This window comes from Moschus berezovskii, chromosome Y, assembly GCF_049115385.1.
Source record: "Moschus berezovskii isolate FMDL1 chromosome Y, NW_MosBer_1.0, whole genome shotgun sequence".
Classification (NCBI taxonomy): domain Eukaryota; kingdom Metazoa; phylum Chordata; class Mammalia; order Artiodactyla; family Moschidae; genus Moschus; species Moschus berezovskii.
In genome coordinates this window covers 7,111,507-7,125,839 of record NC_142489.1, presented here as the reverse complement: position 1 = coordinate 7,125,839, position 14,333 = coordinate 7,111,507, and the positions used below count along the sequence as shown (strand labels likewise).

Here is a 14,333-nt window from a genome sequence, read left to right as displayed (position 1 = left end):
CGCATGAGATGGCCAAAGTATTGCAGTTTCAGCTTTAGCATCAGTCCCTCCAATGAACACCCAGGATTGATCTCCTTTAGAATGGACTGGTTGGATCTCCTTGCGGTACAAGGGACTCTCAAGAGTCTTCTCCAACACCACAGTTCAAAAGCATCAATTCTATGGCAATCAGCTTTCTTCACAGTCCAACTCTCACATCCATACATGACTATGGGAAAAACCATAGCCTTGACTAGACGGACCTTTGTTGGCAAAGTAATGTCTCTGCCTTTTTTTTTTTTTTAATTTATTTTATTGGAGGCAAATTAACTTACATTAATATATTGGTTGGTTTTGCCATACATTGACATGAATCCGCCCCAGGTGTACATGTGTTCTCTCTCTTGAACCGCCCTCTCACCTCCCTCTTCCCCATATCCTCCCTTCATGTCATCCCCGTGCACAAGCCCCAAGCATTTTGTATCATGTGTCGAACCTGGACTGGTCACTTATGATAATATACATGCTACAATGCCGTTCTCCCCAATCATCCCACCTTCACCCTCTCCCACAGAGTCCCAAAGATTGTTCTATATGCCTATGTCTCTTTTGCAGTCTCATATACAGGGTTCAGGTTACAATCTTTCTAAATTCCATATATATGCGTTAGTATACTGTATTGATGTTTTTCTTTCTTGCTTACTTCACTCTGTATCAGTTCAGTTCAGTTCAGTTCAGTCGCTCAGGCGTGTCCGACTCTCCACGACCCCATGAATCACAGCACGCCAGGCCTCCCTGTCCATCACCAACTCCCTCAAACTCATGTCCACAGAGTCAGTGATGCCATCCAGCCATCTCATTCTCGGTCGTCCCCTTCTCCTCCCGCCCCCAACCTTTCCCAGCATCAGAGTCTTTTCCAGTGAGTCAACTCGTTGCATGAGGTGGCCAAAGTGTTGCAGTTTCAGCTTTAGCATCAGTCCCTCCAATGAACACCCAGGATTATATGCAGAGTACATCATGAGGAACGCTGGGCTGGAAGAAGCACAAGCTGGAATCAAGATTGCTGGGAGAAATATCAATAACCTCAGATATGCAGATGACACTACCCTTATGGCAGAAAGTGAAGAGGAACTCAAAAGCCTCTTGATGAAAGTGAAAGAGGAGAGTGAAAAGGTTGGCTTGAAGCTCAACATTCAGAAAACAAAGATCATGGCATCTGGTCCCATCACTTCATGGGAAATAGATGGAAAAACAGTGGAAACAGTGCCAGACTATTTTTGGGGGCTCCAAAATCACTGCAGATGCTTATTGCAGCCATGAAATTAAAAGACGGTTGCTCCTTGGAAGAAAAGTTATGACCAACCTTGATAGTATATTAAAAAGCAGAGACATTACTTTGCCAACCAAGGTCCGTCTAGTCAAGGCTATGGTTTTTCCCGTGGTCATGTATGGATGTGAGAGTTGGACTGTGAAGAAAGCTGATTGGTGAAGAATCGATTCTTTTGAACTGTGGTGTTGGAGAAGACTCTTGAGAGTCCCTTGTACCGCCAGGAGATCCAACCAGTCCATTCTAAAGGAGATCAGTCTGTATAATTGGCTCCAGTTTCATCCACCTCATTAAAACTGATTCAAATGCATTCTTTTTGATGGCTGAAAAATAGTCCATTGTGTATATGTACCAAACCTTTCTTATCCATTCATCTGCAGATGGACATCTAGGTTGCTTCCATGTCCTGGCTATTATAAACAGTGCTGCAATGAACATTGGAGTACATGTGTCCCTTTCAATTCTGGTTTCCTCGGTGTGTATGCCCGGGAGTGTGATTGCTGGCTCATATGGCAGTTCTGTTTCCAGTTTTTTGAGGAATCTCCACACTGTTCTCCATAGTGGCTGTACTAGTTTGCATTCCCACCAACAGTGTAAGAGGGTTCCCTTCTCTCCACACCCTCTCAAGCATTTATTGCATGTAGACTTTTGGATAGCAGCCATTCTGACTGGTGTGTAATGGTATCTCATTGTGGTTTTGATTTGCATTTCTCTGATTATGAGGGATGTTGAGCATTTTTTCATGTGTTTGTTAGCCATCTTTGTGTCTTCTTTGGAGAAATGTCTGTTTAGTTCTTTGGCCCATTTTTTGATTGTATCAAGGTTGTTCATAACTTTCCTTCCAAGGAGTAAGCGTCTTTTAATTTCATGGCTGCAATCAGCATCTGCAGTGATTTTGCAGCCCAAAAAAACAAAGTCTGACACTGTTTCCACTGTTTTTCCATCTATTTCCCATGAAGTGATGGGACCAGATGCCATGATCTTTGTTTTCTGAATGTTGAGCTTCAAGCCAACCTTTTGACTCTCCTCTTTCACTTTCATCAAGAGGCTTTTGAGTTCCTCTTCACTTTCTGCCATAAGGGTAGTGTCATCTGCATATCTGAGGTTATTGATATTTCTCCCAGCAATCTTGATTCCAGCTTGTGCTTCTTCCAGCCCAGCGTTCCTCATGATGTACTGTGCATATAAGTTAAATAAGCAAGGTGACAATATACAGCCTTGATGCACTCCTTTTCCTATTTGGAACCAGTCTGTTGTTCCATGTACAGTTCTGACTGTTGCTTCCTGACCTGCATACAGGTTTCTCAAGAGGCAGGTCAGGTGATCTGGTATTCCCATCTCTTTCAGAATTTTCCACAGTTTACTGTTATCCACAGGATTTGATATATCGTCAATTGGATAAAGTTCATTGAAAGTACTTTTTAAGATAAAATTTTTTATTGGTTCATGTTTCCTTCCTGGTTCGTAATGTTGCTTTCATTATTCAATCTGTAACTCTTCCTGTTAGAATTTTTAAAACTCTTTTCATGGTGTGTGTCAGTAGTCATACCTCTTATAACCTCTGCTCAGTTTTTGTTTTTAATTTAAAAAGACAGACTGGGTGTTAGTTGCTGCGCTCTGCTTTTCTCTACTTTCTGTTTGAGGGCTTGTCATGATAACGGTTTTGTCTTTCGGGCTATTTAGCACAAGTACAGTTGATGTCGTGCATGGACTTGGTTGTCATTCAGCATGTGGAAACTTCCCAGATGAGGAATTCAGTCTGTGCCCCCTGCATTGGCTGGTGGGTTCTGAACTACTGGACCTCTAGAGAAGTCCCTCTGCTCAGAGTTCTTTGTTTGAATATTTCTTCGTTTTAGTTTTTGTTTTAGGCTGGCTTGCTTGGGTGAGAACTAAGTGAGCATAGCTTCATTCTCTCGGGGGCTATTAGCAGTTGTCCTCCACTCTTCCCCAGTTAGCAGTATTGGACACCTTCCACCCCGGGGGTGCTCATGTTCAGTGTCATATCTGTTTGTCATTTTACACAGCTCGTGGGGTTCTCACAGCAAGAATACTGGAGTGGTTGGCCATTTCTCTCCTCCAGTGGATCCTGGTCTGTCAGAAGTCTTCACTATGCCATGTCCGTCATTGGTGGCCCTACACGTAATGGCTCATAGCTTCCCTGGGTCATGCTAGCCCCTTCAGCACACAAGCAGTAATTCAGGAAGGGGGTATAGCTTAGTCGTCAACCACTATTGTTGCATTTTCTGTCAACAGCTTGAGTCAATGGACACAACAGCCTTGACCTTGGAGTGCCATGTGTGTTTGTAACATGCATTCAAGGTGCATGTGGCTTACAATGAGCCCTGGCAGGGTCCGTGCCCAGCGCCCTATTTTGTCTTTCCTGCCTCTCCTGCAGAATTTCAGGTGCACCCAGCCTTTCACGTCCTTAGGAGCCTACCAGATGTCTCCGGAGTGGGCTAGGAGTGCCTCATTTTCCCATCTCCCTTACACATTTTCCTGGTCTCTTGTCTAGTCCAGCGTCATGACCTGTGCGGTACCCTTGATTCTCCTTTTGCCCATCAGTTGGCACCAATCAATGACGATTACTTTGGAAAATGTCTGATGAGGAACTTTTATGCAGAACTGTAGGTAACTCAGCACCTGCGCCAGCAGCAAGGCCTCTGCCTCCAGGAGTGAGCGTAAGATTAGCGCCCCCTAGTCGGACAATGCAGACCCCGTGCTTTGTAAACACCACCAGTGCTCTTTCTTAGCGAACACTGTTCACTTCTGTTGAATGTGTGTGCGAACTCAGTTGATAAATCATGTGTGACACTTGCGACCCCACGGACTGTAGCCTGCCAGGCTCCTCTGTCCATGGCATTCTCCAGGCAAGAACACCGGAGGGGGTTGCCACTTCCTCTGCCAGTGCATCTTCTCGACCCAGGGATCGAACCTGCGTCTCATGTGTGTCCTGTATTTGTAGGTGTATTTTTTTCTACTTCACCCTGGAGGTCCATGGAAGACTGCATTCTGCAACATCCTTACGCACCCTGACAAGCCCACAGCAGATGAACGCTGCTTAACACCATAGTTCAGTTTTTTTCAGCTGCCACTTAGAAGAGCTCAGATTCTGTTTGTAGTTGTCTGACTAACCAGTTCCATCTCTCACGTGACATCTGCTCGGAAATTATATCACTATATAAAACTACCATCTGTGGTTTATTGTCCCTTCTCGAAAAGAGACTTGCATGATTCACACCATGCATCCTAAACAGAGTTATTGCCTCCTTCACTGTACACTCCAATTTCTACTTAATTTAAGTTACATGTTTTGTGCACTTGCAAATAGAGCTCCTTTGCTCTCTACACTTATGGGCATTAACCAATTTATTGATCAGTTTAGGAATCCAGTAACATAAACAAGAGCAGCGGACATTCATTGATGGAAAGCCATGGGTTCAGAGCCTTGATTTTGTGGGAGAGAAGAAATGATGACTTCAAGGAAAAGGTCTCCTATCTTCATCTGGACGATTGGGACCCATTAGTGCTTCTATGCTGCTCATGGTCTGTCTTCATTTTTTTCTTTTAATCATGAAAAAAAGATAAAACATTGTTGAGCTGATTAGGATTAATATGATATTGGCCAGAGCATGAAAGAAAATACAGACGCAGTTGCTGATGGAAACAGTGGAGAAATTTTCCTACAGACCCGTTCCACAGAATTTCCTCAGTGTGGGTGCGCCTGTGGGGTTGCATAGCATTTCCACCTGGTGAAAGCAGCTGTGAGCCGTCCAGCCCCAGCTGTTCTGTGTGGAGTTACTACGTTACATGCTCAGAAGTCTGAGACGTAGGAAATAAGATCCTATGTGCCCTGTGCCGCTTACATCTTCCGTCGTCTCATTTATCATCATGAAGGTGTTTTGGCTGCAAGGTCCTTCACTCATAGTGGGATTCCCCAACGATCATCATAACTCACAGCTCGGGGCTTCACACAGTCTCCGCTATTGTCCTGAAAGCATCTCACTGTGGAGGCTAGACCAGTGTCAGTGTTTCGACATTTCAATCGAAGCCTAAGGAAGCCCGGGCCTTTGGCACATGGCAAGGAGAAGCGTTTTCTTATCCCATACTTTTTCAATTAACTTTTATTCTAATTTAGTTGATGAACAATGTTCATTTCAGGTATACAGCAAACTGATTTATTGATACTTTTGTTGTTGTGTCGTCACTAATTCGATTCCCACTCTTCTGTGACCATATGGACTATAGCTTGACAGACTCCTCTGTCCAATGGACTTTCCAAAAAGGAATGCTGGATGGGGTTTCCATTTCCTACTCCAAGGATCTTCCCAACCCAGGGATAGAACCCGCCTCTGCTGTGTCTCCTGCATTGGCAGCAGATTGTTGACCTCTGAGGCTCCTGGGAAGCCTTCAGTTTTATATATATATAAATATATATATATATATATATATATATATATATATATGTATATGTTGGTAAATGTTTACATTTTTATAGATTCTTTTTCTTTTAAGTTATTAGAGACATTGAGTATTGTTCTCTGTGCTATGCAGTAGATCTTTTTTAATTTGTTTTAAATATTTTAGTGTGTATCTGCTCATCTCAAACTCCTAATTTACCCTTTGCCTGATTCCCCTTTGGTAACCATTAATTTTGTCTATATTTGAGAGTCTTTTCTTGTTTTATCAATGGTTCATTTGCATCATACTTTAGGCTCCACATGGACGTGATAGCATGTATTTGCGTTTCTCTTTGTGACTTACTTCTCTCAGTAAGATCATGTCTAGGTCCATCCGTGTTGCTGCACACGGCATTATTTCATTCTTTTTCGTGACGGAGTAATATGACATTGTGTATGTATCCCACTCTTAAAGCAGTTAAAAAACCCTCCCCCAAAGTGTTAACCTACAGAAAGGACACAGCCTTGTCATTTGTCACATGTCTACTCACCCAGCTGATGATCTCTGTTCTCATGGAGGACAGTTGTCTGCAAGAGAAAGAATAAGGGGACTGATGACCATTGACAATGCCTCTATGTCAAGGGGTTATTTCAAAGCAGTTTCTGTAACAGATGTCTCTGGGAAAGGGAAATGTGACTTCAATGTCCTACTGATGTGTTTTCATTTCAGATACCTGCTGTCCTCTGGGGCTTTACCTGTTTCGATGACATTTTCAATATTTGCATTTGGAATCCCCCTTTCACTGTTCAGTTCCTGATACTTCTGAAGTTCTTCTTGAGTGAAGCTGTCTCCTCTGCCTGGATTTCATAGCAAACAGGGCAGAAGAGGTGTGTATTAGAATCCTTTATAGGTTATAGAGTGTCAGCTGGCTCATACCTGTAGTGTCCAGTAAGACTCACCAACACCATTGCCCTCCACCATCGCCTAAACCCTGCTCTTTTCCAGAGATGTACCTGAGTGTGCACACAGGTCTTCAGATTTTTCCATGGGGCAGAGTCCACATAGCTAGCAAGTTACCACATTCCTGTTCTCACAACTACTTAGTGAGCTGCAGATCATTCAGCTGTGAGCTTAAGCATGCCCCTGTGAGATGAAACCCTTCATGGTACATTGAAGAAGTTCATGGCAATTCTGACACTCAGAATTCCTCCCAACTCCAACTCTTCCTGTTCACTTGGTGTACATTCTAGAATTCCATCCCTGGGGTTTTCAGGAGCCCTCATGGAATGAAAGGAGAGGATTATTATTTAGAATTATCACAAGCACTCTGATCCCATTGAGACGGTGCAGGACCGTATGTTCCTTACCCCACCCCAGATATATTCAGCCTTCCTTTCGTCTGTGAAAGATTTTAGTCAAAGAATAAGTTTCGTCAGAGAATTGAGAATGTCGGATAGCAAAGGGAAACAGACAAAGGAGATGAAATAATAATGTAGTCATGAAGCAAAGACAAGGATCTGCAGATCCTCCACAAGGACAATAGATATTATTCTGGGTCATATCCTGTGCGCTGTTTTATACACAGTGAAACCCCCACCCAGTGGACAAGTTTACTACATGATGATCAGACTGCATCCATGACAGAAGCTGCCACAGTTTAGAGAACTGACGTCCAGGAGATGGGAACATAGCGGTCCTGGAACTGAAAATTAACTCTACTGAATACATCAGGATAACGCTGGTCAACCACTCATGGTCAACTTCAAAACGACTGTCGGAGCTGACTGCTCTTTTTGCAAGGAGCAAAAGCTGTCTATAAAAGCTCTTGCCCCACTGGTTGCCAGTTGTGGGGTTGGGCACTCAATCTTTGGACAAAAGTCCACTCTCCCACATTGTTGTTGGCATATGAACGAAAGCAGACATTCCTTCCTATGAAGCTGGGCTCTTAGTTGGGTTTTGAAAGGCGGGTAGCAGGAACCCAATTTTGGTACGAACATCACACACACTACTAAGGGATTCGTTCAGGCTTTGTCATCCTCAAATACGAGACAGAACAGCCATCCAACTCCAATGCCCATATACTAGCAGAAAGGCTAAAGGGATGTCAGAGAACCCAGGGGATTGTGTGGATGGCAGAATGATTGACATGCCTGTCCACACTTCCTCTGCAGGATCAGTATCATCGAGAGGTATTTGCAGACCTTTGCGTTCAGGTTCAGGCAGTATTTCAAATATTTGAGGAAGAAGAAAGCGTTTGTAGTAGAGAAGAATGCAGCCATGGCCAGGACGTGTGTGTCAGCTAAACTCAGATTTAAGCTTGGTTCACCTTGGCATCAGGACCTGGCAACTCTGTTGTGTGATCCTTGGCAAGAAAATCATGGAGCTTCCTGGAATATTTCATTGGAATCTGGGACAAGAGTATCTCCTATTTAAAAATGCCATCTGATAGAAGTCCCAGTGGATACATGTCCTCATTTTTCTAGCAGACAAGCTTTCTAAATCCCTGCCTCATTTCACGTGAAGTCTGAATTCTCTGTGTGAACACACGTCTGTCCAAGGGTTCTTCCTATGCAGTGCTGTGGTTAGTTGCTCAGTCCTATCTCACTATTTCTGATCCCATGAACCCTTGCCTGCCAGCCTCCTCTGCCCATGGGATTCTCCAAGCAAGAATACTGGAGTGGATTCCCATGCTCTCCTCCAGGGATTTCTTGACCCTGGGAGAGAATCCAAGTGTCCTACATTGCAGGTGGGTTCTTTCCTGTCTGAGCAGCAGTGAAGCCATAATATAAGGTATGTGTGTCCTTCTCACATTAGTATGTAAATACTGATCATATGAACACATCTGCTTTGTATTGGACAAACTACAGTACGTACCAACACCTTCAGTCATTTTTGTAATCTTTTCTCCATCATCGTTTTCAATATAAGTTACCAGCATGTTGTCTGATACATAAATCAGTTGCAGAATATTTGTACCTGCGACTGTGACAGAAAAAGAAAAAACAAGCCTCAATATGATTAACTTCTTTTCTTTTCATTTGAGTGTGTCTTCTTCCTCACATACTATCATCATTCTTCCCTCGGATGGTGAACCTTATCTCACTGACATTTCTAGTTATGTGTTGCTAGAACCAGTTAAGACAGCTAGTGAGCTAGGAAAGCTTTCTCCACACCCCTTTCTTCTGAAGATACAAGACGTCCAGCCTTCTAGACTGAACAGCGTGTGGACGAGGCAGTTTCTTATTGCAGCTATAGTAAGTGTTGAACCTCAGCCAGCTCACAAGATCTGACTCTTAAATTTTCAGGAATTTTGTGACCCAATATGGAGGTGCAGTCATGGTTAGAAAGGAATTCTAATATTTTAAGTGAATTATAGGAAAATAGAAGTTAATACCCGATTCAGAGTTATTTCCTAGTACAAGAGCTAAAAAAAAGAGGTACAAATTAATCTGTTGCAAAATGTTGGACATATATACTCTGCAGTGATTGCAGATTAGATCCTGTGGCTGTGTGTCCAAGTTGCAGTTAGAAAAGATTCAGCAGACAGAGATTAGAATCCTCCTTTCTACATTTTTCCCATGAAATTAAAATATATAGACATTTGATCACTTAATATATTGCAGTATTGATATTAATATTTGAGAATTATTTTCTGTTATTTTCAACTACAGAGATAGAATCTATGTTAATGCCACTTTCAAATTATGTATTTATATTCATATTTGAGAATTCTTTCTCCTTCTTTTAAGCTATAGATGTAGATGTCTATGGTGAAGTCCCTTTCATAAAGGGACTTTTACATAATGTCCCTTTATCTAAAACATAGTTTGAAATTTGGACTCTTATTTTAGCTGTTTTCATTTTTGGGCTTTAAATTAATCAGAATCTACTTACAAAACTCGCTAATGAAGAACTTTTAATATTTAAAGAATTTTTTTAGTTATTGCAAATTTGATTGTGTATGTGAAATAAAAGAAAAAAAATTGAGAGAGTCATTACAATCCGAAGAATCTTAAGTAGATCTATGCACTTCTCCATGCCCGAGGAACACAAGGAGTCATTGTTCTGGGGCTTTTTCTCAGAGACCATCAATGGCCACATTCCAACCTTGGACCTCATCCTGGTGTTGTGGGACAGAATTGATTCCTGAAAAATTAAATGGCTTTTCCAAGGTTTCATTGGTAATGAGTAGAGGAAATGGTCCACCCATCCAGACACGTAGTTGTCTTGAATGGAACCGAGACTATCCATCTGAACATGTTCCATGGTTTTCTGGAAGAAAACCCATCTGAAAAACTGGAATACTCACATTCTATGACATAAACATCTCCTTCTTGTTTCTTTAGCACTTGTGTGAATAAAGGGCATCTCCCGTCGTCCCTGAAAACCAAACAGACAAGACATTCCTTCCCACCATTCACTCCCCAGGGCTTGAGGACGCACTTCCATGAATAGAGTTCGCACACCCAGCTTCACAGCCAGGACTCACGCCTCTGACTGCACATTGGAGACTGGACCCCATGTCAGAAGCCAAGAGACTCCTTGTTCTCAGTTGGGTCAGGTTGTGCTTACTTGGCGTAAAATGTAAGGGAGAGGTATTCGCAGTTGTCAATACATTCAATGCGACGATAGTAACCCCCCAGTGGACCTCCTTCCTCAATCTTCTCCTTGTTATCTGCAGCTGCGTAAATGGAGCGCCACTCTCCTGTAACCTAACAAGGAAAGTGTCCATTTATGTCAGTCCATCTCTTTTCTGGTTCATCACCAATACACAACACTATCTTGGCTTTGCATTTACCACAGAAGAGAAGTAAATTGAATCTTATTAAGCAAAGAAGATTAATAAATTCAAAGTTGCTTGCTCCTTGGAAGCAAAGTAATGACCAACAGACAGCATATTAAAAAGCTTTGTTTGCCAACAAAGGTCCATCTGGTCAAAGCTATGGTTTTTCCAGTAGTCATGTATGGATGTGAGAGTTAGACTATAAAGAAAGCTGAGCACTGAAGAACTGATGCTTTTGAACTGTGGTGTTGGAGAGGACTCTTGAGAGTCCCTTGGATTGCAAGGAGATCCAACCAGTCCATCCTAAAGGAAATAAGTCTTGAATATTCATTGGAAGGACTGATGCCAAAGCTGAAACTCCAATGCTTTGGCCACCTGATGGGAAGAACCTTCATTGGAAAAGACCCAGATGCTGGGAAAGATTGAAGGCAGGAGGAGAAGGGGATTACAGCGGATGAGACGGTTGGATGGCATCACATACTCGATGGACATGAGTTTGAGTAAGTTCTGGGAGTTGGTGATGGACAGGGAGGACTGGTGTGCTGCAGTCCATAGGGTTGCAAAGAGTGAGACAACTGAGCGACTGAACTGACTCACTGAAGCAAAGAAGAGTTCTACTTCCTACCTTGCTGAATAACATGACATGAGATTACGATTGCGTTGGAGCAGAAAGCATAGAATTCAGAGTTTTTGTAATAGGTAAAAACCATGCCAGTAAAGACTGTGACAGTTCATAACTTTCTGAATGTTAGCATGTTAGGCTTTTCTTGTTTTGTTTTCAGTTCAGTTCAGTTCAGTCGCTCAGTCGTGTCCGACTCTTTGCGACCCCATGAATCACAGCACGCTAGGCCTCCCTGTCCATCAGCAACTCCCGGAGTTCACTCAAACTCATGTCCACAGAGTCGGTGATGCCATCCAGCCATCTCATTCTCTGTCGTCCCCTTCTCCTCCTGCCCCCAACCTTTCCTAGCATCAGAGTCTTTTCCAGTGAGTCAACTCGTCGCATGAGGTGGCCAAAGTATTACTATACGATATTTGTTTTTCTCTTTCTGACTTAACTTCACTCTGTATAATGGTCTCCAGGTCTGATCTCCTTTAGAATGGACTGGTTGGATCTCCTTGCAGTCCAAGGGACTCTCAAGAGTCTTCTCCAACACCACAGTTCAAAAGCATCAATTCTTTGGCCCTCAGCTTTCTTCACAGTCCAACTCTCACATTCATACATGACCACTGGAAAAACCATAGCCTTGACTAGACGGACCTTTGTTGGCAAAGTAATGTCTCTGCTTTTTTACATGCTCTTTAGGTTAATCATAACTTTCCTCTAAGGAGTAAGCGTCTAATAAGAGAGAAGAAAAATAGCAAGATCTGGTAGACCCAGTGTTGAGATACGTTTATGTACATATGTGGACCATGGTATGGGTACAATCTGGTCATACAGATAAACAAGAATATCTCTTTCATGTGCACACACAACATCTGACACAGACTCACACACACACACGCACAATAATAAGCAAGGCCTTCTAGCAGACCAGCTCATTCTGCGTACCTTTGAGGGGTCTATCTCAGCTGGCTTTTCGTGGTTAGCACAAACCAGGACAAGGACAAGACTCAGCAACACGACCTTCATCTCCTGACTCTCGTGTTGCTCCTTCTAGACAAGCTGAGGACGCCCCAGTTGTTGGAGAGCATGTGAGTTGGTTCCACTTTTTATAGAATATGTCTCTTGGCAGAATACATGTTGATCAAACAGTGGTTAATCACAAGATCGTGGTGACCTAAACTTATTCTTCTGACATCCTGGTTGGCAGCTGAGCATTTTGGTATTCTGTGCTTCTTATACAACTCTTATACAACTCCTGTGTTATTTCTTTCACATTGAAGGGGTCTGTTTAAGCTTATTTTCTAAAACTAATGATGGCACCTTTGGTTTAAGAAGATAAATATGTGTTATCTCTACCAGGAATCAAGTTATCAGGGAATTCGTCAGAGGGGTCGATACTTTTTTTAAATATTGAAATTGCAATATAGTTGATGTACAATATTTTTTGTTACAGGTGTACCATATATGTATTCATAATTTTATTTCTCCCTTTAGAGTTATAAAAATATTGGCTTTTTTATTCCCTATGTTTTCCCATCTTTCGTGTTTTTTTTTGGTCTTTGGAGATTTTAATATCCCTAGCTCAATAATTCATACAAAAATTGGCAGAAAGTCATGAAGGAGATAGTAGACTTGGTGGACAGCATCAACCTACTTCACCTGAGTGATATTTATAGAACACGTCACCAATTTTTATTTTTCAAATATTCTTTGTATATTATTCATTTTATGCATAGTACTTTGTACCTCTTATTCCACTCCTTGTGTTTGCATTACAGACTTCTTTCCCTCAGCATATGTGTTTGAATAAACATCTGTATATTTTTATAGACTCCGTTCCCATTGCCCCTGCATACTATTATCAGGATATATCCCACTTTCATCCATTCCAGTCTTGATGGATACATGTTCATAGACAAGAGTTTGTAAGGAAGTGAGTCATCTTATCTCCTGGGTAGAGACTTAGGGGTGGAACTGCTGGATTTCAGTGCCTCTGATTTTCCATTCCTGTCAGATGAGACTTTCCATTGCTCCATCCTTGCCAGGACTCAGTATGGTCAGTTGTTTCCATGTCAGAGATTGTAATAATTGTGTGACTGTATATAATATGTGTGTATTATGTGTAATAAGTATGTGACAGTTTCAGAAGTACCTTCCGTTTCCTCAGTGAATAAAGTGGGGTGATGCATTTGCCTATTTCCTTTGTCAGGTGTCTCTGTAAGTCGTTTGTTCATTATGGAGTGAATTTTTTTTTTTTTTTGTAATGAAGTTTGTAGGTTTTTAACATATTCTGGATATGAATCTCTTTTCAGATGGAGATGTGCGAATACTTTTCCCCTTGTCACTGGCTTCTCTTGTGTTTATTTAAGCTTGTCCCTCAAAGATGTAAATATTTTGATTGAGGCTTGGTTATTAACATTCTGTTCCCAGTGTGGGATCCTGCTTGGTGTAGATTCTAATCAGTAACCGCCTAATCTTTGGTCACATAGTGTCCCCCTGTGTTTTACCTCTAGAGTCTTTCTTGCTTTTGGTGTTAAATACATGTCAATGAGTCTCTCTGTGTTAGTTCTAAAATGTGGAGCAATGAAAGAGTTGAAGTTATTTATATCTTTTTGTCATATGAATTCCTAATTTCTCCAACAGTTTTCCTTATAAGATTATTATTTTCTTCTGAATTTCTTTTGTAACTGTATCCAAAATCTATTTGTCTGTCTATTCCTATCCCTTCCCCACAAGCAGATTTGGTTGTTTTGGTTTGTGTTTCCCCATTCTTGGTTCTTTTTTGGGACAGTGTTAAAGACAGTTGGAACATGAAGACCATATGACTAGCCTTCAAACAGTTAGTGTCAAAACCAAGTGTTCACGATTCGCTGATGCTGCTAAGTCGCTTCGGTCGTGTCCGACTCTGTGCAACCCCAGAGACGGAAGCCCACCAGGTTCCTCCGTCCCTGAGATTCTCCAGGCAAGAACACTGGAATGGGTTGCCAGAATTTTTCCATTTATGGATCATTAGAGTACTTTATATCTCTGTTGATATTCACAAAGAGTGTCTGAACGAGCACGACATTAGTTTTGCTAAATTTTGGAGCCAAAGGAAATAATCCTTGAGTAAATGCTGGCTGCAATGTTCTCAACATAAGCAGATACTCGGTTTCAAGCATAAGTGTTTAATTTACTTAAGTTCTACCTTTTTTGTTTGTTTGTTTGTCTGTTTTTGTATGTTTTCTCCTGTTTATTTA

At 41.9% G+C, this 14,333-nt stretch overlaps 1 protein-coding gene across 1 annotated transcript; it reads right to left on the bottom strand.

The window, feature by feature from the left end:
• Positions 1–6,257: 6,257 nt before the first annotated feature.
• On the bottom strand, positions 6,258–12,154 carry LOC148773043 (allergen Bos d 2-like). Its single transcript, XM_088834550.1, has 6 exons — positions 12,040–12,154; positions 10,277–10,416; positions 10,014–10,084; positions 8,579–8,686; positions 6,460–6,561; positions 6,258–6,291 (listed from the first exon to the last, which is right to left on the bottom strand). The coding sequence occupies exons 1-6, from the start codon at positions 12,118–12,120 to the stop codon at positions 6,275–6,277; spliced, it is 519 nt and encodes a 172-aa protein (XP_088690676.1). The 5' UTR covers positions 12,121–12,154; the 3' UTR covers positions 6,258–6,274.
• Between the last annotated feature and the right edge of the window lie 2,179 nt (positions 12,155–14,333).

What these genes read in the sequence shown, in the direction of transcription:
- LOC148773043 (XM_088834550.1), bottom strand. Translation starts at nt 12,120, where the DNA reads ATGAAGGTCGTGTTGCTGAGTCTTGTCCTTGTCCTGGTTTGTGCTAAC. An exon ending in TCCCTTACATTTTACGCCAA is followed by an intron (nt 10,085 to 10,276) that starts GTAAGCACAACC and finishes TTTGGTTTTCAG; the next exon opens with GGACGACGGGAGATGCCCTT. An exon ending in AAAAATGACTGAAGGTGTTG is followed by an intron (nt 6,562 to 8,578) that starts GTACGTACTGTA and finishes TATGAAATCCAG; the next exon opens with GCAGAGGAGACAGCTTCACT.